Source organism: Castor canadensis, chromosome X, assembly GCF_047511655.1.
Source record: "Castor canadensis chromosome X, mCasCan1.hap1v2, whole genome shotgun sequence".
Classification (NCBI taxonomy): Eukaryota; Metazoa; Chordata; class Mammalia; order Rodentia; family Castoridae; genus Castor; species Castor canadensis.
The window spans coordinates 127,333,021-127,360,650 of record NC_133405.1 but is presented as its reverse complement, the minus strand read 5'-3'; the positions used below and the strand labels follow the sequence as shown (position 1 = coordinate 127,360,650).

At 36.7% G+C, this 27,630-nt stretch overlaps 1 protein-coding gene across 1 annotated transcript in view; it reads right to left on the bottom strand.

Moving 5' to 3' along the window:
- Positions 1-3,400: 3,400 nt before the first annotated feature.
- The window catches only part of LOC109679251 (BEN domain-containing protein 2), a 60,402-nt gene continuing 36,172 nt past the window's right edge, over positions 3,401-27,630 (bottom strand). Inside the window, exons 10-14 of the mRNA XM_074062295.1 lie at positions 11,049-11,249; positions 9,965-10,086; positions 7,722-7,896; positions 4,950-5,153; positions 3,401-3,438 (exon numbers count right to left, since the gene is read on the bottom strand). Coding sequence (XP_073918396.1) covers positions 3,401-3,438; positions 4,950-5,153; positions 7,722-7,896; positions 9,965-10,086; positions 11,049-11,249 — 740 coding nt within the window. The remainder of the gene's footprint in view (positions 3,439-4,949; positions 5,154-7,721; positions 7,897-9,964; positions 10,087-11,048; positions 11,250-27,630) is intronic.

Sequence of the window (27,630 nt, the reverse complement as noted above, 5' to 3'; positions counted from 1 at the left end):
ATTCTGAAAAATACCTAAAGCAAAATGAGCTGGGGACGTGGCTCAAGTGGCAAAGCACCTACTAGAAGTGTGAGGGCCTGAGTTCAAACCCCGTAACACCAAAAAAAAAAAAGACTAGTTCATTAAAACACATGCTCTATAACCATTATTAAATTAGCTGAACAAATCCTTTACTCTGAAAGGATAATACAAAATAGCACCATTCTTAAATCACAGTAAAACAATAATTTCCCACGATCTTGCTACCCATTAGAACAGAAATCCTCTACTGTTTTAAGTAACCAAGGTCAGCATTCTGTATTTACAAGTGTATCAAGCATATATCTAGCGTGTTACGCATTATTTTAAATACAGACACACTAAGCTTTTGTAAGAAGCTGCAGTGCCTTCATAGTTTGAGACCCCAGAAGCTGTCACTGCTTTTTCACTGCTGCTAGATTTATCTTTGACAAAAGGAAATGAGGGTCTGTAGATCTTGCAGTTGAGCACAAAGAAAGGTGACAGACTGACATAATTCAGGAGGCACTCTTAGAAAAAATGGAGGACAGACAAAGGGAAAGATGGAGAAAAGAGGTGTTTATTAAAAAAGCAGAGTTGTGCTCGACCTCAATACTTATACAGGTAACTCAGTACCTTTGAGGATCTCCTTAGAAAAGAATATGATGATCTCTACAGTTGAGCATTGATTGTGACATTAATCTAATTTGTTTTTCCATAGGGTTCCATAGCTGATAAATCAGAATAATGCCATTAACACAGTGTATCGCTGAATTTTTTTAGCAGGGTATGTGTCAAAATCTTTCATACTCAAAGTACCAACAGATACATCAGCAGTAGCCTGGGAGGAAGCTTCTGTGGTAGGTCACTGGATTGAGTATCAGGCTTTACCCTGATGAACATTTTCACGAACATAAAAGGACTTAGAGAAAGAAAGTTTGTCCCATGTGAACATGACCACATAGCCAGGACAGATATCAAAAACACTAGAAGACACCTGCTTGATTGCAATAGGCAAGAAACAAGGGGCCCAAACTGGTTGGTGTTTCCCAAAATGTGTCCTCAGAAATACTTGTCCTAAAAGAAGTTTTAGGAGGAAAAAGATCATGCAAATGAGAAATGTGATGCTCTTGAGTTAATCCCCACTTGGGTTTTACACTGCACATAAGCATTTTAAACACTCTGAGAAGTCCCACAGCAGACACATAACATCAGTAACTTTCACTGATTCAAAGTTATAGGTGCAGCCATGCTGGTGGGGTACATAAATGAGGAAGATGGCAGTACATAAGACAACAGGGCTGGGACTGGGGAGACCTGCAGCTAATCACATTCAAAACACATTTTAAAACTGAGAGTTTGGCCACACTAAGATTCCACCTCACCCCTGTTAGAATAGCCATCATTAGCAACACCACTAACAACAGGTGTTGGCGAGGATGCGGGGAAAAAGGAACCCTTTTATACTCCTGGTGGGAATGCAACTAGTACAACCACTCTGGAAAAAAATTTGGAGGCTTCTTAAAATCTAAACATAGATCTACCATATGATCCAGCAATACCACTCTTGGGGATATACCCAAAAGAATGTGACACAGGTTACTTCAGAGGCACTTGCACACCCATGTTTATTGCAGCACTATTCACAATAGCCAAGGTATAGAAACAGCCAAGATGCCCCACTACTGATGAATGGATTAAGAAAACGTGGTATCTATACACAATGGAATTTTATGCAGCCATGAAGAATGAAATGTTATCATTTGCAAGTAAATAGATGGAACTGGAGAACATCATTCTGAGTGAGGTTAGCCTGGCCCCAAAGACCAAAAATTGTATGTTTTCCCTCATATGTGGATATTAGATCAAGGGAAAACACAACAAGGGGATTGGACTTCGATCATATGATAAAGCAAGAGCACACTTGGGAGGTATGAAGATAGGTAAGACACCCAAAAAACTAGATAGCAATTGTTGCCCTCAATGCAGAGAAACTAATGCAGATACTTTAAAGCGACAGAGGCTAATAGGAGAAGGGAACCAGGAACTAGAGAAAAGGTTAGTTCAAGAAGAATTTAGAAGACAACACACATGCACAGGAAAGCAATGCAAGTCAACTCCCTGTATAGCTATCCTTATTTCAACTAGCAAAAGCCCCTTGGTCCTTCCTGTTATTGCTTATACTCTCTCTTCAACAAAATTAGAGATAAGGGCAAAATAATTTCTGCCTGGTATCGAGGGGGTGGGGGGGAGATGGACGGGGTGGGGGGGTAAGGCAGAGGGTGGGGACAAGGGGGGAGAAATGACCCAAACATTGTATGCACATATAAATAAAAGAAAAAGGACCTGAGAGTTTGGGCTGGGACATGGCTCAAGCTGTAGACCACCTGCCTAACAAGCACAAAGCCCTGAGTTCAAACCCCAGTATTGAAAAAAAAAATAGAATCTACTGAGGTTCTTGGGGTGCTTCTTGTTAGCTTAAGGTCTTTCATGATCATTTGACTAAAAGGCACATTACTCATGAAATGTCTATTAATATCCAGCTGTCTTCAAGAAACAGTTTTGGATGCTGATATACACTAAAAGGATAAAAAAAAATAAATCCTATACTTATATTCAAAAATACTAATGAAAATGCTAGTCTAAATACTAACTATGTAAGTTCTAGCTAAATGTCAGTACATAGAAAAAAATAAGATCTAGGAGTCTTAGTTAACCCTAACATTAAAAATAGCAAATGCCCTCTTAGGCTGCATTAACAGCCTAATGATTAATAGTGCTACTGTAGTCATGATTTGATTTAATGATGGCCTTCAGGTGGCATCATTGAATCAGATCATGAAGGATCAGAAAAATATTTGAATGAGGAATTATGGACGGAAATGGTGATATTTGACTATAAAAGGCATAAGACTTAAAAAGGGAAAAAGTTGGGTAGAATCTCTCCTCTCCAATCCTCATGCTGCCACGTGGAGAGATCCCTACATTAGAAAGTTTGTTAAAATTGGGCATGTACTGATTCAAGAATAAAGTTGTTATTTTTTATCTCCACTTGCCTGACACTCTCTCTTGGTTTTGAACTTGAAGGAGGAAGAAGTATTCTCTCCTAGCAAATATCAGGCAGTTATAACTGTCCTTTTTGAAGGCCTAGCCTGTGAAAAGTGACTGGGTTGATCCTGTTTAGCCTTGGAAGGGATAATCAGGACAATTGTGTGACTTACAGGGAGGTAAATTTTGAGTCACTACAAGAAAGAACATTTCTATGAATTGGAGTGCTTTTAAAATGCAGTGGACCGCCTTACTGAAACAGAAGGTGGCTCATCAAGGCAAGCACTTAAGCCCAGGGTAAACCACTCTACGTCAAAGACGAGATGGGAATTCCTGCTCTGAATGGGATGTTGTATTAGAGGACCTGTAAAGTACTTCCTATTGCTAAGAGTTCTGTAACACAGAGACATAGATAAAGGGTGTAAGCAGTGAGAGTTGTTCCCTAATTATCAATCATTGGCTTACCTTCTCCATAAAAACTAGTCTCTAAAGAGCCTTTAATTGATACTGAACTCTCACCAAAAACAGGTCCTTATATGAAATGAACACCTTTGGCTAGTGGACATAGTCATCTTTCACTACTGAGCTTTCCTCCAAAACAAAATCTTAGGATAAGACAAACTATTAGAAGAATAAACTGATTCATTTGTTCAATGGGATTCCCATGAGCAGTTAAAATGTATGAACAGGTGCTGAGTGATAAAAAGAATACATGTTGTACCTCCCATCTGTGTATATTAAAACAACTATGGAACAATATTATATATTTTATGGGTCTATTAACATAGAGAGAGTTGCAAATGATCTCTCCAATTCCAGAGCTGTGATTACTTCTATGGAGGAGGAGAAGGGAAAAGGAAGATGGGCTAGAGTCTTAATTATGTCAGTAATACTTTATTATTTTAAACTGTCTGTCTTGGAGGCCCAGGAATGGTGGCTCACACCTATCTATAATCCTAGCTACTTGGGATGCAGAGATAGGAGGATCACAGATTGAGGCCAAACCAGGCAAAAACTTAGCAAATCAGGCATGGTCATGCAGGCATGTAATCACAGCTATTCTGAAGACAGAGGTAGGAGGATTGAGATCCCAAGTCAGCCAGGGCAAAAGTGCAAGATCTATCTGAAAAACAAACTAAAGCAAAAAGGGCTGGGGGCATGGCTCAAGTGGTAGAGCATTTGAAGGTACTGAGTTCAATCCTCAGTACTGCAAAAAAAAGTCTATGTTGGTAATGGTAGACAAGTATTGATCATACTATATTATTCTCTGTACATTTCATAATGAAGTGATGCCTCCCGGGCATCTTCTCTCATCCCTGGTCACCCACCCTTGTTCAGAATCTCAGTTCTCCAAGTTCACTTTATCATTATGTTAAAGTGAAATATGCTTTCATGTCAGCTTCTATGGGTACCACAGACACAAGTAAGAAATATTCTACTTTCTGCTTTCCCAAATTCAAGATTTCACAGAATTTTGGGGGATGCTTTCTTACTTAATCTACATATATCAGAGATAGAGACTACACTATGCTAATATGCACTATTTAAAAAAAACCAATGAATTAACCTACTATGCTACTGTGGACAATTGAAGCCTCTCAGCTTCCACCCTGAGCTTCAAAGAAGGTGCGTGAGTTTCATAGCCCTGGCAGGCCAGAGTAGGAGCCAGTCAATAACCCCATTCCCATTCTAGCTAAGCCATTCAAGGCAGAGCAGTTACCCTTAAGAAACCAAATGCAAAGAGAACTACAATTCAAGAATCTTGTTATTCCCTAATGAGGGACTTAGTACAAGCTCCATCAATCCTCAGAACATAACACAAACTGTATGGAGTTTTTTTTCTGCCCTTCTTCTCTAACACCATTGGCCTGAATTTATTCCAACAAACTCTACATTTAACAAACCTCGGAGAGCATTAATCCTATTGGGATGAAGGGCATGAATGCCACGCCCTGTACCACCATAGACATTACTTCTGATCAGGACTTCCTCGGTGAACAGGTTGCGAATGAGGTATCTTGCTGACAGTTCTGGGCGAGACTTGGCTTTTGCTATCTTCATTACTGAATATGGTATCTGTATATTTCTACGTGGATTTCCAAGACAAACTAGAAGCAAAAGAGAAAGATTCAATTTCATGGTATATGTTAGGTTGCATTTTTTAAAGACTAGCAGAAAGGTTGCTTTTCCTGAACTTTTAAGCTCAAGAATTTGAGAGGCTAAAGGAATTAAACTTTAAGTTTTTAATAATTAGGAAACACCACGAGAAATGAGACAGAAATCACTGCTAATGTGATTCCACATGCTCCCATGGTTCAAGAGGAGAACTTAGTGGTCTGTTGCCTTTTAGGATGCAGTAATTGTGTTAAAATTACATTTGATGCTGCTTGAAAGGATCACCGTTTGAGGTCAGCCCAGGCAAAAGTTAGCAAGACTCCATCTCAACAACAAGCTGAGCATGGTGGTTCACATTTGTAATCCCAGTACACAGAAGGCAGAGGTAGAAGAATCATGGTCCAAGGCCAACTTGGGCAAGAGGCATGGGACCCTATTTGAAAAATAACTACAGCAAAAAGGGCTGCAGGTATGGTTCAAGTGGTAGAGCACTTACTTAGCAAGCTGGAGACACTGAGGGGCAGGGAGCGAGGAAGGAAGGAAGGAAGGAGGGAAAGAGGGAAGGAAGGAAGGAAGGATAAAATAAAATTATATTTAGTAATAAATTCTAAGCAACTTTGAAGGATTTTTCAAAAATAAGCACCATGATTCTTACTAGAATATTTTAATTTATAAAATGTAGGTTTTACTTAGTATTAAACTCATCACTTAAAAATAAACTTCTGATTCATCTTAGATATCATATTTTAGATAACTTATTTCAGATGAAAAATAAATGTTGTTTGTTTTCTTTTCTCAACTCTATAGTTTAATTATTCTCATCTCTGCAGTGATTCAAATTAACCATATTTGAAAATTATTATTTTATATATAATAAAGAATTATTTGTAGAGGAAAGTACATTAAACAAGATATAATTCTTAGACATCAATAAGCATTTCTTATCTTGAAACATCCCATCATTTAATAGCAGTATAAATTGTTGAATCACCCAGATTCAAAATTCAGCAAGAGAAAAACATATTTAGAAACTCAGTAAGTGCATCTAAGACTTAAACTCTGGGGCTGATGGAGTAGTTCAAGCAGTAAGAGCACCTGTCTAGCAAGCGTGAGGTCCTGAGTTCAAACCCTAGTACCATTAAAAAAAAGACTTAATTCTGGGAGATTAACCTAGTAATATTTATCAAGTGTCATGAATAAGGTTAACATAAGGTTAATACTCTAACCTGGCAATTCAATTTTTGAGAACCTAAGAAAGTTGCCCAAAATAGGGGAAAAGCCATCCAAATTAAGATAAATGTTTGCAGTGTTATTGATAATCTCTTTCTAAAAAACTCTCAAACAAAAACCCAAACAAATAAATAATAGAGGAAGTTAGTTAAATGAAACAGGGTATACTAATGATGGACTGTTATAAACTTATTAAGAGCAATGATGATTAAGATTGTAGATTCTTGTGGAAAAAATACATATATGACATTAGAGGAGCAGATATGGAGACCATAATATTTCAAAATATTCATAAGAAAAAGAAAACTGGGAAAAAATTAAAATGCCCACATGTTTTTAAGGTATGTTGATTATGGGAGCCTTTTTTCCTTTTAAATATTTTCCAAATTTTAAAATAAAGCCGTAACAACTACATACAAACCAGCAGCTTGCTGGTTCACAATGCACTTAGTTGTCCTATACCCTGCTCTGCTATAGCTAAGTCATAAGTAGAGACCTGTGACCCATGATCCCCAGAGGAGAATTTTTTTTCTTTCACAGTGTCTTGGGGTTCTGGCTCTGGCTCTGGCTCCTGCCTGCCTGCGGCATGGATTGTTCTTTGCTTCTTTGTCCAGTGATTTTTATTGTCATTTAATTTAGCCGGTCTGTCTCTACAAATAAACCTTAACACATACAGCATTTAAATTACTTCTACAATGGTAAAAATATAACAATATCATTTCATAATTCCATTTGAATAGGATCCTAAGTAATAATCTACTGAGGGTAGATGTGAGGGCAGGGTAGAGACAGAAAAACGTTTTGCCACCTCAGGAACCACTCATAAGTACTGGTGATGCTAAAGGCCAACATTCTGGGGAGGATGCCTTGGGAAGCATAAGCAGCTGGAACTACTGCCACTTGACATGAATGAAAGCAGGGCACACCTTCAAGTAGTTGTGGTGGGCAGCACAGCTGGTAGTGGGAGCACAATATTCTGAAGAATTTGTGCCAAAACCCTTTACTGAGTAGCAAAGTGCCAGCCTCAGAGACCAAGAATTTCCAGTTCATCCCAGCTGTAGCTCCTTCCAGTCACCTATGGAGAATGCTGCCTCATCTGAGCTCACATTGGGCTAAGAGGGCTGCTTTCCACAGGAAAAATAACAGGTTCAGCTTAACATTAAAAACAAACAGTCTCAGAACTAGGCACCTTTATTTCATTAGTTAATTGCTTCAATTTCTTATGAAATTTTCCAACATACACAAAAGTAAAAACTAGTACAATGAACCCCACAAATACATCACTGGGGTCCAACATTTATCAACAAGAGCACTTATTTTTTAAAACTTACCCATTTTTTCGGGAACAGTAACTACATTGCAATTTTCTTCTGTCCCTGAGGCTCCCATCTGCTGAGGCAACTGAGAACTGCCTTCACCACCATCATCATTCATTTCTCCATTCCAGTTTGCACATGTAGACACACTGGCGTGTCCAGGGCCATTACATCTTTCAGCAGTTACGTGCTGAAAAACAAAGCCATATCTATAAATCAAGTCTCATAGTGAAAAAATATGTTCATGCTCCAACATCTACCAGGATGCCCCTTTGGTTGGTAGAGAAGCAATCACCTATAAAGAGGTAGGCTAATGCCATAAGCATTGTGTGCCCCATACCATCTGAAAGGAAGCAGTGGTATGAATTCTCCTTCAAGCAGCCATGATTTGGTGCTTCTGGGGGACTTGGTAGCTCTATATAATGAACTAAATGATAATTGCTGGCACAAAATAAGTGCATGAAAAACATTCCAGGAATAAGCGAATACATGAGTTTCTTGGAGATGACAACTTTTTGCTTGTTTTTAATATCTTGTTTGTTTTCTCTTTCCCTAGTAATTTTCTGATCTAGCCGTACATTTGAATTACCCTAGGGATTTTTTTTTAAATAAAAATAGCTGTGCCAAGCCTTATTCTCAGCAAATTCAACCAGAATCTCTGGTGGTGGGAAAGGGGAGCTGAGGTAGGAATAATGTTTTTCAAAAATATTTCATGTGGCCAGGACCAATGGGACATGTCTATAGTCCCTGCTACTTGGAAGGATCACTTAAGCCCATAAGTTTGAGACCAGCCTGAGAAACACAGCAAGACCCTGTCTCAAACAAAGTGTCTTATGTGATTCTAACAGGCACCCAGGTGACAATCACTGCTCTAGTTTGAGGCCTCTTCAAACTTTAGGGTACTCACAAATCACCATGGGGGTGTTACTAAAATGCAAATTCTGCCTCAGTGAGTCTGATGTAGAGTCTAAGATAGCACTTCTCACAAGCTTTCTGCGGCTGCTGCTGTTGTTGCTGCTGCTGCTGCTGCTAGGCCATGGACCCGCTTTGAGTAGCAACAACCTATCAAGCGTACAAACAGGCACCTGGCAGATGCTGCTTATCTTTTGACGCCTAAGCAAGTATGCAAATTAAAATTTTCCAGGCAGAATCTTGACTTTACATGCAAATTGTTTCTGGTGCAGTTTTTGAAGTCTATAAAATAAAATGTTAAAAATAAACAGATTTGGTTTTATACAGATGGTGCTTGAGCTATAACTGAAATCAAGCAGTTCACCAGGAAAACATCAGTTCAGCTACAAATATTCTTGGCAACCAGTTTCCACAAACTTAATCAAGAGGGTCAAGAGTGACTAAACATGGCAAGAACAAAGTGGGGTTTTTAGAGAGAAATTAGGAATTGTCATTAAGCTGAATGTTTCATCAGGAAAAGAACTGATATGACTCCTCCTTAATGGGCCATGTAAGATAAAAAATATCTTTAGCCATGTGCTGGTAGCTCACACCAATAATCCTAGCTACTCAGGAGGCAGAAATCAGGAGGGGATCATGGTTCAAAGGCAGCCTGGGCAAATAGTTCACTAGACCCTATCTCAAAAACACCATCACAAAAAAGGGTTGGTGGAGTGGCTCAAGGTGTAGGCCCTCAGTTCAAACCCCAGTACTGCAAAAAAAGAAAAACTTAAAAATATTCCTCTAGTGTACTTTGAAGACAGAATGGATGAAAAAGAAACTAGATTGCTGTTACCATATAACTATACCATGTGTAAAATAGCTGTGTAGTTTAATCTCGATATATGAAGTATTTTCACCAAGTCTTGCCATCACTGTAACAAGTAATGAAGGACTTGCATTTTCTCCTGTGTGGTCCTTAGCCACTACCATGACAGCCAAGAAACACACATAACTGGCTCTTTTTTGTGTTCCTTGGTGAGATACTGAAAAAGATATGCTAAACATCTTTGTAGCTGAAATGTTCCCTGAGATATATATATATATTAAAATAATATATATATAAATATATACAATTTATATCTACATACAACACATATGTGATTTGCCTTTAGGTTATTTTTATAGAGTACAAATATCAAATATTGAGATAAACAGGCAATATGCTTTTGAAAGAACATTTCCTGCCCCCTCAATTAAGTACACAGTTTATCACCTGGAGATCTTGTGTCCTGCTATCAGTTCTGGAGTTGTGTACAGTATGGATTAGCACAGCAATTACCATACTTAGATGAAAAATAACTTACTGAAGAGTCTTTGGTTTCAGAATATAAATCATGGATCAAACATCTGATATCAGAAACACAGGTTTTCCACTCATTTCCATATTCACTCAAATCACAGTTGGGGAAAACTGATGCCAGGAATTCTGGAATGTGAAAATGAGAAAAGAAACTAACAAAGAAACAAATAAGAAATCTTTTATTTAAAATAAATATGGATTTTTTTTCTCTTCCCATTGCCATTCTTTTCTTTATTTCTGAGAGTTCAGAAGTTCTACCAAATGAAGAGGCTTTGCTGAATTATCTCTTCCTCTCACATGAGATTCTACAAAACATTGACCTAGTGTTTTAAAAAATAAAAGTGTGTAATAAAAAGTCATCTCTTTCAGGATACTAAGACCATTTAATAGCCTAATGGATAAGTTAGAACTAAAATGAAAAGGCAATCTATAAGGAGAAAATAGTGTTGTTATAAACATCATTGACACAATGGTCTATTAACCTGGGTACTTCACAATGTCTATCTCCCCCATTAGCTCTTCTTTTCTGTCTAAAACATCCCTCCTACACCCTTAACCTAGCTAAGGAGTCTTCGAAATCTTGCTCTAATGATCATCCCCAGAACTCCCTCGAAGCAGCTGCTCTGCTCTGAGCGCCCCCTCAACACTACCATGCTGGACTGGAATTTATCTGTTGCCATCAATTGGTCTGCTTCTAAACTGTAAGCTCCTTGCAGGCAGCATACTCCTTCATTGTGTAAGTTCTAGGACCTCAATACACATTTCTGGGAGACTTAAAAGCAGGAGATTAAAGTGGATTAATCATGAGATTCTGTTTCTATGTTATCCGTCACTAGCAACTGGAAGACTTTTATTCTTCCCATCCTCTATTTATGTATTTATTTGGATTTTTCTTCATTTTTTTCATTGCAACTTTTGGTGCTAAAAATTGACTTATTATTAACCATAAACAATGATAATGGTTTATCATTGAAAATAAAAAGTTCTAAGATTTACAGAGACTTCATTGTTCTTTCTTTAACTCTCAATAACATTTATTATATGACCAAATGACGATAATAACAAGATTCCATAATAACTTTGCATACCTCTTATTGCAGCCATTTTATTTGGATCCAGGAATGGACGAAATAGGGAATTGCCATCCAGTGAGTTGTGAGCCAGGGTTTCCTCAGAAAACAGCACATGAACCAAGTAGCGGGCTGCATACCTGGGTTTAGCCTGGTTTTGTGCAGTCAACAGATGAACATTAAGAATCTTGATGTTTCTTTTTGGATCACCAAGATATCCTTTAAAATACAGCGAAAAGGGGAAAAGGAAAATTTTTGTTATTTTCAGGCATGAGTACCATGAAAGTGCCCAAAAGAGTTAAAGTGATTTCCGACACAAAGTCTTTTCTATGCTTTATTTCTTTTTTTCCTTAAATGGGTCTCTTTGATGCCATCTGTCCATCTGTTGACATTCTTCATCCTTGCTAGTCTTGAACTTGCTGTATTTCAACTAATCTGTTCACTGGTTTCAATAAATTTGATTTTTAGGCTGCAGGTGCATATGTAAACATGGTGTTCTGAGTTCCTATTGCTCCCTTTTAACAATTTAAGTACATTCAGAGTTATAGTACTAAGTGATTATATGTGCCCTGAAGGTAATAAGGAAAGTATAGGTGGGAATAATTAAGAAAAATTTCAAATAGAGCTAGGCGTGGTAGCATATGCCTGTAAATTTCAACACTCAGGAGACAAAGGCAGGAGGATTGCAAGTTTGAAACCAGCCTGCTTTACATAGGCAAGATCCTGTCTTTACAAAAAAGAAAAAAAAAGATTTTCAAATAGCATTTATTGAACAACTAGTATATATCGGGTCAGTATTTTACATCCATAAATTCAGTTTCATCATCCTAACAGCTCTATAATTATTCCTACCTTTCACAGGAGGAAACACACCCAGAGAACATAACTTATTTGAACAAGGTCACACTGCTATTTATGGAGCCAGTTTTAAAATATAAGTCCATTCATCTGTAAGCCAAGTGTTTTGAATCACAGTCTCTGTTAATGTCTTTCATTCTTTTTTTCTATTTTTTAAACACAAAATAGAAGTCAGACTTTATATATAGTTTGAATTTTGCTTTTTCGGTTACCATATCTTGATAATTTCTGTTATCTTTTTTTTTTTGGCAGTACTGGGATTTGAACTCAGAGCTGTAGTGCTTGCCAAGGAGGTACTCTACTGCTTGAGCCACACCTCCAGCCCTCTGTTATCTTTTTAATTGTATGACTCCATTTAATTGAAATGAAAAATGAGGACTAGATAAATTTATCTATGTTGTTAAAAAGCATAGAGCAGTTACTGTTGAGGGATATTTTGTTCCTAAAATGGGACTTGAGATAAATTCTTCTGGCATTAGTATTACATAAGTGTGTTCAGTTTGTGAAAATTCATCAACCTTTTTGAATTCTGCATGCCTATCATCATAATTTCCCTGACAGTTGACATTCATGTTGTACTTATGTTCTGGGAATTGTGTTAAGAACTTTAAATGCATTGTCCTATTTGATGAACCTTATGTCTCCATGAAGTAGGTACTACTACTTTTGTCACTTCACAGATGAAAGAACTAATATTTAGGGTAGGAAAGTAACTGAAGGTCACAGGTTAGTAAGACACAGAGCTGGGATTTGAACTTAGGCAGTGAAACTCAAGATCCCATGTTCTTACCCATCATGCTTCACTGCTTCACATGCTATGGATAAAGCAGAATCTCGTAACCAATTCCCTACTGTTGTTTGTTTCCAATTTTTCATGATTCTATAAAAAGACATTCTTATACTAAAATTGTAATGTAAATTTTTATTATCTTTTCAGATGGAAGTGAGATTACTGAGTCAATTGATACAAGTACTTCTATGAATTTTCATACAAACAGCCCTTCAGAAAGTTTGCACCAGTTTATAATTCTAGAAAGAATGTGGCAGAGTGCTCATTTCAGTGTAAGACTGCAATTTTGAAAGCTTCTTCTATTTTGGGTAATAAAATAATTTAAAGGAAAAGTCTGTCCTCTAGGACAGGAGGCAGAAAACTGCAGCCCATTGGTTGATCCCACAGCCTGTTTGTGCAAATGAAGATGTACTGGCATGCAGCCATGCCCATCCATTGATCTCTTATTTGGTGGCTGCTTTCTTGTTACAACAGCAGAGGTAACTAGCTGTGACAGACGATACTCTCTAGCCCTTTACAGCAAAAGTTTGTTGGCCTCTGCTTTAGGATATTAAATGATAAGGACTCAGAAATTGAGACACAAGGAACTATAAAATATTTGTAAGGTGTACCCTTAAGAGGCCACAGAGCCTGGGGGTCTCTTCATCTCTGCCACTGTAGCTTCAGGCAGTACAGAAGACTGGCAAGAAACATGAGCTTTAAAGTCAGGAAGAACTGGGGTAGACTTCCACAAGTGTCACCTGCTCAGTGACCTTGAGAACAGAGATAATAAAAGTACCAAAAACATGAGGGCAATATGAGTATAAGTAAGAAGAGACATGTCCATTGATCAGCACAGTGCCTTGCACAAAATGCACTTGATAAATGAGAGTCATCACTGTGACTATCATCTAAAACCAGCCCTCAAAATACCAAATGAACCACTTCTACTAGCTTGCATCAAAAATGTTGAGGGCTGGTTGTGGTGACACACACTACTTGAGAGGCAGAGATGGGAAGATTGTGGTTTGAGGCCAGATCAAGCAAAAAAAGTTATCAAGGCCATATCTTTAAAAAATAAGCTGGGCATGGTGGCACACACCAGTAATCAAGAGTCATGCAGAAGACAGAGGTAGGAGGATCATGGTCTAAAGCTGACCCTAGGAAAAAAAGCAAGAGACTCTCTGAAAAATAACTAAGACAAAAGGGCTGGAGGTGTGGCTCAAGTAAGAGAACTCTTGCCCAGCAAGTGTGAGGCCCTGAGTTCAAATGTCAGTACTGCCAAAAAATTTTAATGAATGAGGATTAAACACTGCTATTTTTAATAGGTGTCATTCCAGATTCACCAAAACTAGGAAGGACAAGCAGGTGATGAGGAAGACTCTTGGCTGCTGTCATTTTCCAATAAGTTAGGCAATTCATTGTGTCAAGGCTGTTTTCTATACTAGTTTCTGCTTTTGCGAATATTTCTATAGGAAAAAGTGCTAAAAGAAAAGAGCTTTTCAATAGCCAGGACATTTTTTACAGCATGAAGGAGAAATAAACACACTCTCAAACAAACAAAACAGACAAAAACTAAAAGTATTGTCAACAGAAGATGTACTGTTAAAGAATAACTAAAGGAAGATCTTCAAACAGAAAGATTGTGATGACAGTAGGAATCTTGGAAGATCATGAAGGAAGAAAGGGCAGAAAAAGCAGAAATATGTATCTGGACAAACCAGATCATTCATACATCGCTGGGAGAGATGTAAAAATCTAACAGCCACACTGGAAAACAGTTTGTAAGTACCATAAAAATAAAAGTAAACTTGCAATTACCCCATAACCCAACAATTTTACTCTTGGAAATTTATCCCATAGAAATGAAAGTTCATGTTGACACACAAACCAGCACATGAGTGCTCTTAGCAGCTTCATTTGTGATAGCCAAAAACTGAAAACAATGCAGGTGTTCTTCAACGGGTGAATGGCTAAACCAAATGTGGTAAATCTATACTCAGTGACAAAAAAGAAGAAAACAGAAATATAGTTAAATATCATGAGTTTTCTAAATCATACATGATGACTAAAACCAAAATGAAACTCTATCTGATGTCTAAGACAATGATATTTAAAAATAGGGATAAAGGCAAAGGGGCCTAAGAAGAATTAGTGTTGTAACGCTTCACAGTACATGGTAAAATGTTAGCACCATCACGCTGGACACATGTATATGGTGACCTAGAGTAACTACTAGGAAAATTATACACACAAAATAACAAACAAATCAAGATGGAATACCAAAAATGTTTAAATACCCCACAGGAAGGCAAGAAACAGAAGTAGCAATGACAAACAGAGGAAATAGAAAAATATAATGAAAGGTATAAACCTTATGATATCAATAATTATCTTAAATGCAAATGGTCTTAACACACCAATTAAATGGCAGCAATTGGGAAAGTAGATTTTATAAAAAGCTCTAAAATTTCAATGACATAAGTAGGTTAAAAGTGAAAGGATGAAAAAAGTATACTGTGTAATCATTAGTCCAAATAAAAGAAGCAGAGTGGCTACGTAAATATCAAAGTTGACTTCAGAGCAAAGAAAGCTATTGGAGACACATAAGGACATTATATAGAAGCAAAAGTATTAACCCTCAGAAGACATAATGATCCTCAATCTGTTCATACTAAATGATGGTCTCAAATAACATGAAGCAAAAATTGAAAGAGATGAGAGAAGAAACTGACAAACCTACAATGCTGGTTGAGGACCTCAACACTTGCTTCTTGGCAACTGATGGAACAACTTGAATAACTCAATCAACCAAAAATATTCTAATTATAGAACATCCTACCCAATAAAACCAAAACATACATTTTTTAAATACCTGTAGAATATTCATCAACATAAATCACATCCTAGGCCAGAGGGGAAAAGACTGTAATAAACCTAAAACAATTGAAATCATAGAGTATATTTTCTGACCACAATGGAATCAAACTGGAAATCAATAATAATAAAAGGACAAGAGGAAAATCTCTTAACACTTGAAAAATAAGCAGCATACTCCTAAATAATACATGTGTCAAGGAGGAAGTCTCCAAGGGAACTAAAAACTATGTAGGACTTATGGAAATCAACACACCAAACATACGGAATGTAGCTAAAACAGTACTGAAAGTAAAATTTATACCACTAAATGCTTACATTAGAAAAGAGGAGAGGTCTCAAACCTATAAACTAGGAAAAGAGGAGTAAAATAAACTGAAAGTAAGTAAAAAGTGTGAAAAATAATAAAGAACATAAATCAATGTTCTTTAATCAATGAAACTGAAAATATGAAAAGAACAAGAAATCAACAAAGCAAAAAGCTGATGCCTCAAAAAAAAAAGGTCAACAGATCTAACAGGCTTCTAGAAAGACAAAAATTAAAGAGATGACCTAGGACTACACTTTCAGGGATCATTTCAGCAGGCTGACAGCAGCAGGAAGGTGAGCCACAGCCTCAGATAGCCATTCACAGAACTGTCTCCAGACTCCTTTTTTTTCTCTTCCTTTGATGAGACAACGACCGAACTACACCTGCATGCTGCAAAACTTACTGAAACTGTATTGCATTTGAACTTGGGACACTTTGTGGTGTTTTTTTTTGTTTTGTGCTTTTTTTTTTTTTTAGATTTTTTCCCCTTTGATGAGACAATGACAGAACTACATCTGAGACACCATCTCCAGGATTGGAGGCTGTAGGACTAACACCAAAATTATTAAGACTGAAACTTTATTGCATTTGAACTTGGAGTTTTTTTTCATTTATTATTTTTTTTCAATCCTCTCTCTCTCTCTCTCTAATGCCTGTTCAGCTTACTGTTGATTAGTACACTCTCTCTCCCTGTTTATATCTTTGAAACTTTTTTGTTTGTTTTGTTTTTTTCTACTTGTTTGTTTTTCCCTTTTTCTTTAACTTCTTGCTTTCCATCTCCTCTCACCCTTCCAATCTAAATATCAATATTGCTATTATTACAAGCTAGAAAATACTTAATTGCACACAGTACAGGGACAATAACAACACCAAGGGCAATAACAGGAAGACAAAAACAGGAAAACCAGATTCCCCACAGAAAAAAATAAGTACAAGAACCAGAGGAAATGAAGAAAACAGATACTCAGATCCAGACTCCAACAAAATAAAGATAAACTATGCCAAAGAACCCAATGAAGCCCACAAGAACAATCTAAAAGAAGAAATACTACAGGTAATCAATGAAAATTTTATAGAGATGATACTGGATATGGTCAACCAAAATGTACAGGAGACACTCAAGAAATTCCAAGACTACAAAAATAGAAAAATTGAAAAACCACAAGAAGAAATAAAAGAACCCATAGAAGCACTGTATAAACACCAAAGTGAAACAAAGAACACGATCAATAAAGAGATAAATGAACTCTGGACAAAAACAGATAACATTAAAGTGCAAATGACTCAGGATATGGAAAACCTCAGAAAAAAGAACGAAAAAGAAATGCAAACCAAAATGGAAGGCCAATCTAGCAGAACAGAACAAATAGAAGACAGGATCTCAGAACTCAAAGATGAAATGGTAATTAAAGAAAAAAACCAAAGAACTATTAGTCAAACAACTCAAGACCTGTGAAAAGAAAATGCAAGAAATCACTGACTCCATCAAAAGACCAAACCTGAGAATCATGGGCACTGAAGAAAAAGAGGTGCAGGCAAAGGGAATGCATAATATATTCAACAAAATAATAACAGAAAATTTCCCAAATTTAGAGAAATCTATTCCCATACAGATGCAAGAGGCCTCCAGAACACCTAACAGACCAGACCAAAACAAAACTACCCCAAGGAATATTATCATTAAAACAACAAGTACAAAGACCCGAGAAAGAATATTGAAGGCCGTAAGAGAGAAAAAACAAGTAACATACAAAGGTAAACCAATCAAAATCACAGCAGACTTCTCAACAGAAACATTAAAAGAAAGAAGAGCTTGGGGTGAGAGCTTCCAGACACTGAATGAAAATAACTTCAACCCAACGATACTCTACACAGCAAAACTACCATTTAAAATAGATGGAGCAATAAAAGTCTTCCATGATAAGCAGAAACTAAAACAATATGTGACCACAAACCAACCACTACAAAAGATTCTTCAAGGGATTCTGCACACAGAAAGTGATACCCAACATAACCGTGAAAGGGCAGGTAGCACCAACCTACAGGAAAAGAAAAAGCAAGAAAGTAGAGAGTAACCTCAACTTAGGTACACACAACCAAACCTTCAAAGAATTAAGACAAATAAATGACAGGAATCACAACATACATATCAGTACTAACACTTAATGTTAGTGGACTTAATTCCCCCATCAAAAGGCACCATTTGATGAACTGGATAAAAAAGGAACATCCAACAATTTGTTATTTACAGGAGACCCCTCTCACTGACAGAAATAAGCATAAGCTTAGGATGAAAGGCTGGAAGAAGATTTAACAAGCCAATGGCCCCCGAAAACAGGCAACAGTAGCAATACTTATCTCTGACAAAGTAGACTTCAAACCTACATTGATCAAAAGAGATAAAGTAGGACATTCCATACTAATAAAAGGGGGAAATAGACCAAAAGGAAATAATAATCATCAACCTGTATGCACCCAATGTCAACGTACCCAATTTCATCAAACATACCGTGAAGGACCTAAAAGCATATATTAACTCCAACACAATGGTCATGGGAGACTTTAATACCCCAGTATCATAAATAGATAGGTTATCCAAACAAAAAAATAAAGAAAGAAATCTTAGATCTAAAATATACAATAGATCAAATGGACCTACTTGATGTCTACAGAACATTTCATCCAACTTCTACACAATATACATTCTTCTCAGCAGCCCACAGAACCTTCTCCAAAATTCATCATATCCTAGGGCACAAAGCAGGCCTCAGCAAATATAAGAAAATAGAAATTATACCATGCATTCTATCTGATCACAATGCAATAAAAATAGAACTCAACAACAAAAGTAAAGACAAAAAACTTGCAAACAGCTGGAAACTGAGTAACTCATTGCTTAATGAACAATGGGTCATTGATAAAATACAAGAGGAAATTAAAAAGTTCCTGGAAGTCAATGAAAATGAAAACACAACCTACCGGAACCTATGGGACACAACAAAGGCAGTCCTAACACGAAAGTTTATAGCCATGAATGCATATATTAAAAAGACTGAAAGATCCCAAATCAATGACCTGATGATACATCTCAAACTCCTAGAAAAACAAGAACAAGCAAATCCCCAAAAAAATAAAAAAAATAAGAGTTGAAATCAATGAAATAGAAACCAAAAAAAACATACAAAGAATTAATGAAACAAAAAGTTGGTTATTTGAAAAAATAAACAAGATCGATAGACCCCTGGAAAACCTGACTAAAATGAGGAGAGAAAAAACCCACGTTAGTAGAATCAGGAATGCAAAAGGGGAGATAACAACAAACACCATGGAATCCAGGAAATCATCAGAGGCTACTTTGATAATCTATATTCAAATAAATTTGAAAATCTTAAAGAAATGGACAGATTTCTAGATACATATGATCATCCAAAACTGAACCAAGAGGAAATTAATCACCTGAATAGACCTGTAACACAAAATGAAATTGAAGCAGCAATCAAGAGTCTCCCCAAAAAGAAAAGTCCAGGACCTGATGGATTCTCTGCTGAATTCTATCAGACCTTTAAAGAACTGATACCAACCCTCCTTAAACTCTTCCACGAAATAGAAAGGGAAGGAAAAGTGCCTAACACATTTTATGAAGCCAGTATTACACTTATCCCAAAACCAGGAAAAGACACCTCCAAAAGGGAGAACTATAGGCCAATCTCCTTAATGAACATTGATGCAAACATCCTCCATAAAATAATGACAAACCAAATTCAACAACACATCAAAAAGATCATTCACCACGACCAAGTAGGCTTCATCCCAGGAATGCAGGGGTGGTTCAACATACGAAAATCAATAAACGTAATAAACCACATTAACAGAAGCAAAGACAAAAACCACTTGATCATCTCAACAGATGCAGAAAAAGCCTTTGATAAGATCCAACACCATTTCATGATAAAAGCTCTAAGAATACTAGGAATAGAAGGAAAGTACCTCAACATCATAAAAGCTATATATGACAAACCTACAGCCAGCATTATACTTAATGGTGAAAAACTGAAACCTTTCCCTCTAAAATCAGGAACTAGACAAGGATGCCCACTATCTCTACTCCTATTCAACATAGCACTGGAATTCCTAGCCAGAACAATGAGGCAAGAAGAAGGAATAAAAGGAATACAAATAGGTAAAGAAACTCAAAATATCCCTAATTGCAGATGACATAATCCTATACCTTAAAGACACAAAAAACTCTACTCAAAAGCTCCTAGACACCATCAATAGCTATAGCAAGGTAGCAGGATATAAAATCAGCATAGAAAAATCATCAGCATTTCTATACACTAATAATGAACACAATGAGAAAGAATATATGAAAACAATTCCATTTACAATAGCCTCAAAATATCAAATACCTAGGTATAAACCTAACAAAGGATGTGAATGACCTCTACAAGGAAAACTATAAACTTCTGAAGAAAGAGATTGAGGAAGACTATAGAAAGTGGAGAGATCTCCCATGCTCATGGATTGGTAGAATCAACATAGTAAAAATGTTTATACTCCCAAAAGTAATCTACATGTTTAATGCAATTCCCATCAAAATTCCAATGACATTCATTAAAGAGATTGAAAAATCTACCATTAAATTTATATGGAAACACAAGAGGCCACGAATAGCCAAGGCAATACTCAGTCAAAAGAACAATGCTGGAGGTATCATGATACCCGACTTCAAACTATATTGCAAAGCAATAACAATAAAAACAGCATGGTACTGGCACAAAAACAGATATGAAGACCAGTGGAACAGAATAGATGACCCAGATATGAAGCCACACAACTATAACCAACTTCTCTTTGACAAAGGCGCTAAAAATATACGATGGAGAAAAGACAGCCTCTTCAACAAAAACTGCTGGGAAAGCAGTCTGCAAAAAACTGAAACTAGATCCATGTTATCACCCTATACCAATATTAACTCAAAATGGATCAAGGATCTTAATATCATACCACAAACTCTAAAGTTGGTACAGGAAAGAGTAGGAAATACTCTGGAATTAATAGGTATAGGTAAGAACTTTATTAATGGAACCCCAGCAGCACAGCAACTAAGAGATAGCATAGATAAATCGGACTTCATAAACTAAAAAGCTTCTGCTCATCAAAAGAAATGGTCTCTAAACTGAAGAGACCACCCACACAGTGGGAGAAAATATTTGCCAGCTATACATCAGACAAAGGACTGATAACCAGAATATATAGAGAACTTAAAAAACTAAATTCTCCCCAAATTAATGAACCAATAAAGAAATGGGCAAGAGAACTAAACAGAACTTTCTCAAAAGAAGAAATTTAAATGGCCAAAAACCACATGAAAAAATGCTCACCATCTTTACCAATAAAGGAAATGCAAACTAAAACCACACTAAGATGCCATCTCACCCCTGTTAGAATAGCCATCATTAGCAACACCACTAACAACAGGTGTTGATGAGGATGTGGGGAGAAAGGAACCCTCTTACACTGTTGGTGGGAATATAAACTATTACAACCACTCTGGAAAAAATTTGGAGGCTACTTAAAAAGCTAAACATTAATCTACCATATGATCCAGCAATACCACTCTTGGGTATATACCCAAAAGAATGTGACACAGGTTACTCCAGAGGCACCTGCACACCCATGTTTATTGCAGCACTATTCACAATAGCCAAGTTATAGAAACAGCCAAGATACCCCACTACTGACGAATGGATCAAGTAAATGTGGTATTTATACACAATGGAATTTTATGCAGCCCATGAAGAAGAACAAAATGTTATCATTCGCTGGTAAATGGATGGAATTGGAGAACATCATTCTGAGTGAGGTTAGCCTGGCCCAAAAGACCAAAAATTGTATGTTCTCCCTCATATGCAGACATTAGATTAAGGGCAAACACAACAAGGGGATTGGACTTTGATATCATGTCATGCGAGGGCACACAAGGGAGATATGAGGATAGGTAAGACACCTAAGAAACTAGATAGCATTTGTTGCCGTCAAAGCAGAGAAACTAAAGCAGATACTTTAAAGCAACTGAGGCCAATAGGAGAAGGGGACCAGGAACTAGAGAAAAGGTTAGATAGAGAAGAATTAACCTAGAAGGTAACACACATGCACAGGAAATCAATGCGAGTCAACTCCGTGTATAGCTATCCTTATCTCAACTAGCAAAAACCCTTGGTCCTTCCTATTATTGCTTATACTCCCTCTTCAACAAAATTAGAGATAAGGGCAAAATAGTTTCTGCTGGGTAGCGAGGGGATGGGAGGAGAGGGAGGGGGCAGGGGGTTTAGGGAGGGATGGGGTGGGGCAAGGGTGAAGAAATGACCCAAACATTGTATGCACATATGAATAAAAAAAAAAAGAGAGATGACCTAAATCATCAATATCAGGAATGAAACAGGGAATATCACTGCTTATCTAGCAGTCATGGAAAAGATGATGGGGAGTCACTGGGGGTATCACCACCAGCATCTCTAAGACAACCATCAACATGAGGACCCTCTTTCTGCTGGCAATAATCAAGGCCTTTGGTGCTGTTTGCCCATGACTGTTGCTACCACCTTCTGGAGAAACTTGGGTATAGCACAGACCTTGGGCATCAAATTCGGCCAGAACAGAGGCAAAATTGTCTGCACTGCAAACCAGGCCTACTGCAGGAGACAGCTGTGTGAATATGATAAAACCAAAGTCTACTATTTTGTTAGAAACAAGAGAACCTCTATTAAGTGCCAGTTCTATATAAACCTGTGGTGCAGCAGGAATAAACCTGGTTGCTGAGCGAACCTGGTTGCTGAGCGGCCCTTCCAACAGGAAGCCTTGCCATTTGATGCTGAGTCTCCTCTTAAAAATCTCCCTTCCTACTCCTCAGATACCTGGCAATTGAGAGAACACTCTTCTCTCATACTAGTGAAAGGCAGGAGCCCTCTGTCCCCATCCAGAACCGAAGCCCAAAGCCTGGGGCAGGTCTGACTGGCCTCTCCCCCTTTTCCCTTGGGCAGTTGGAGATTTCCCCACTGTTCCCCTACATGTCCAATTTCTTGCTTAGCAGTAGCAGCTACACTCCTGGGGTCTCTTCAAGCAGTTTATGTATGTGTATGCCATGTATACACATAGGCCATGTGCACTCTTAATGTAAGAGAATTACAGGCAAGACACAATATACCCTAACAGTTTAAAAATACAGGCTCTGGGGCTGCGAGTATAGCTCAGTGGTAGAGCTCTTGCCTGGCACATCTAAGGTCCTGGACTAGATCCCCAGAACCTCATTAAAATTGATAGCAATAAAAAAAGAAAATATAATGGGGAATACAAAAAACACATTATACTCATACTTTTAATAATTTAGAAAAATGGAGCAAATCTTTCAAAACTGAAAAACTATTAAAACTCAACCAAGAGAGTGCACATAATCTAAATAGTCTTATATTGAAAGAAATTGAATTTGTAATTAAAAGTCTCCCAAAAAGGAATCTACAGGTTTAGATTATTTTATTATAGATTCTTCCAAATATTTAAATAATTAAAAACAAACTTCATATACTCTTTTAAAAGCTAGAAGAAGAGGGAATACTTACCCACTCATTTTATGAAACTAGCTAGTGTGCACTGATACCAAAACCAGAAATCCTTAATCAAATATTTGAAAATTAAATAAATAATGTATACATAGAATTATACACCATGACCAATTGGGATTTAGTCCAAATATGCAAAGCTTTTAAGCATTGCAAAATCAATCAATATAAGCCATATATCAACAAGCTAAAGAAGAAAAATAATGTGAACATTGACATAGGAAAAGCATTTGCAAAAATCTGACACCCTTTCATGATTAAAAAAAAAAACTCTCTAAACTCTCCTATTAGGTATAGAATTATATTACCTGAACTTAAACAGCATCTACAAAAACCCACAGTTAACATCAAACTAAATGGTTAAAGAGTAAATGAGTTACCCCTAAGATTATAATCATGACAAGGATGTTACTATCATCACTCTTATTCACAATATAAAACTGGAGTTTCTAGCCACTCAATAAGGCAAAAAAGTAATGAAGGACATACAGATTGGACTAGAAGAAATAGAATGGTCCTTATTTGCAAATGGTATAATTGACTAGGCAGAAAATTCCAAGGAACTGAGGAAAAAGAAAAATTTCTAAAATTAATACATTCAGCAAGGTCACAGGGAATAAAATCAGCAATCAAAAATAAAGGTCATTTGTATATATTAACAGTGAACATGTGAACTTTAAAACAATGCAGAGAAAAGGTTAGTCAATGAATGCTAAGTTATAGTTTGATAGGAGTTCTGGAGTTCTATTGCCCAGTAGGATGACTATAGATAGTGATACTGTGCTATATTTCAAAAAGCAGAAGAAAAATTTTTGATTTTTTTCACCACAGAAGTGATAAATATTTGAAGAGACAGATATCCCTGTCCTAATTGGAACATTACATTATGATACATGTATCAAAACATCACATGGTATCCCATAAAAATGTGCAACTTTTATGTGTCAAATACATAGAACATTTTAATTAAAAGTATAATGTATACACGTAAGTAAATGTAAAAATGATAAAAGAAAGAAAGAAAAAATAAATAAATAAAATTTTTGTGATACTGGGGCTTGAACTCAGGGCCTTCACCTTGAGCCACTCCGCCAGCCCTTTTAGTGATGGATATTTTCTTTTTTTTTTTATTTTATTATTCATATGTGCATACAAGGCTTGGGTCATTTCTCCCCTCGCCCCCACCCCCTCCCTTACCACCCACTCCGCCCCCTCCCTCTCCCCCACCCCCTCAACACCCAGCATAAACTATTTTGCCCTTATCTCTAATTTTGTTGAAGAGAGAGTATAGGCAATAATAGGAAGGAACAAGTGTTCCTGGTTGAGATAAGGATAGCTATACAGGGAGTTGACTCACATTAATTTCCTGTACGTGTGTGTTGCCTTCTAGGTTAATTCTTTTTGATCTCACCTTTTCTCTAGTTCCTGGTCCCCTTCTCCTACTGGCCTCAGTTACTTTTAAGGTATCTGCTTTAGTTTCTCTGCGTTAAGGGCAACAAATGCTAGGTAATTTTTTAGGTGTGTGCTCTCGCTTTTATCATGTGCTCAAAGTCCAATCCCCTTGTTGTGTTTGCCCTTGATCTAATGTCCGCATATGAGGGAGAACATACGATTTTTGGTCTTTTGGGCCAGGCTAACCTCACTCAGAATGATGTTCTCCAATTCCAGTGATGGATATTTTCAAGATAGGGTCTTGCGAACTATTTGCCCGGGCTGGCTTAGAACCATGATTTTCCTGATCTCTGCCTCCTGGGTAGCTAGGATTACAGGTGTGAGCCACAGGTGTCCAGCTTAAAAAACAGCATTTGTAATCTCTTTAAAGAAAATGAAATACGTAGGTAAAAACTTACAAAAATACGTACAGGATCTATATTTGGAAAAGTATAAAATACTGATTTAAAAAAATAAAAATAGCATGAGACCCTGAGTTCAAGACCCAGTACTGCCAAAAAATAAAATAATAAAGAAGAATTAGGGGCATAGCTCAAATAGTAGAACAAATACAAGGCCCTGTGTTCAATCCCCAGTACTGCATTCAAGAAGATTTTAGTAAAAAAACAGGCATACACTGCTCATGGATAAGAAGACTCAACATATTAAACATATTAAAGGTGTCACCCCAATTGATTTGTAGGTTTAAATTAATTACTACTAAAATCATAACAAGTTTTTTTAAATATAAATGAGGTTATTCTAAAATTAATATGGAAAGGCACAGAACCAGAATACATAAAATAATTGTGAAAAAGAAGAATAAAGTAAGAAGGATCACTCGTCTTGATGTTAAAGCTTCCTGTGCAACAACAGCATGCCACTGTGCTTTGGAGAGGGTGGAAACATATCATTGGAACACAACAGAGAACCCAAAATTAGACCCACATGAATATGCTTACTTGATATTAGATTAAAGTACAAAGCAATTCAAAAAAGGAAAGACAGCCATTCAAAAAATGGTACTACAGGCTGAACAGACTGGCTCATGCCTGTGTTTGCAGCTATGAGGGAGGTCATAGGTAGGAGGATTGTAGTATAAAACTGGCTCCTGGGCAAAAAGTGAGACCCTATTTGAAAAATAACCTAAAACAAAAAGGGTTGGAGGTATAGTTTAAGTGGTCGAGCACCCACCTAACAAGAACAAGGCCCTGAGTTCAAACCCCAGAACCACCAAGAAAAAAGGTACTACAACAATTAGATATTCATAGGTAAAATAATAATAACTTTGATCTAAACCTCTCACTTAGAGAAAACAGAAAACTCAAAATAGATTACAACCTAAATGTGAGCTATAAAAATATAAAACCTTTAGAAAAAAACAGAGTAGAAAAACCTAGTATGTAGGCAGAGTTCATAGACTGACACCAAAAGAACAATCCAGAAAGGAAAAGTTGATAAACTGGATCTCATGAAAATTAGAAACTTTCTCTAAGAAAAAAAATTGTAAGGATATAAAAAATGCAAGCTTCAGATGGAAAGAAAATATTTTCAAACTTTATATTCAACAAAAGAGTAATATCTGCAATAACTAAGTAACTCTTGAAGCTCAATGGTTTAAAAACACTACTCTAAGACAGGGACAGGTATTTCATATTAAAGAATATACCAGTGGAAAATTAGCATGTGAAAAGATGTACATCATTATCTAAGGGCAAATGTATACTGAATCCATAATGGCATATTCTCATATACCTATCAGAATGGCTAAAATAAAAAAAAATAGTGAAAACACCAAATGTAAACAAGAATTCAGAGAAAGTGAACCACTCATCCATTGCTGGTGGGAATGTAAAATGGTACACCCACTGTGTGAATAGTTTGATACATTTTTATAAAAGTAAATTACCCTACCATCCAGCAAGTAATTGCAACCCTGGGCATTTATCACAGAAAAATGTATGTTCACCCAAAAAACTATACACTAGTGCTCCTAACAGCTTTTCTTAATAGCCAAAAACTGTACATAATCCAGATGTCCTTCAGTGGGTAATGAATAAACAAAACATGGTACATTCACACCATGTAATAATACTCAGCAGTAAAAAGAAAGGAACTACTAACTTGCAAAAATTACTACTCATGGAAATCTCCAGGGATTTATGCTGTGTGGAAAAAAAAAGGCAATCCCAAAGGCTAAATGTTACATGTCTATTTATATAACATTCTTACAATGACAAAGTCATAAATAGGGAAAATACACTAGTAGTTGGTTGGGTTAGGAATGAGGCCAGGGAGGTAGTGACATGAAAGTGAGTGTGGTTACAAAAACGCAACAAGATGATTCCTGGAAGTGACAGAACTGTTTTGTATCATGACTGTAATAATGAGCACATGAATTTAAGACACATGTCATAAAATTTCAGAGAACTTAATACACTCACACACATACATACACATACATGCAAATGAATATAGAAAAGGCTGAGAATATCTGAATAAATCAATGTCAATAACATTGATCAACTATACCAATTTTAAAGTCCTAGTTGTGACATATTATTGTACTTTTACAAAATATAACTCGGGGGAAAATTGGGTTAATGGTACACAAGGTCTCCGTGTATTATTTTCTTATGCTGACAAGCACTTTTGAAGTGTCACAAAATGAAATGTTTAATTTTTTTAAAGCTATCATTATAAATAATATTAAAAATGTTGATGAATCTACATTAA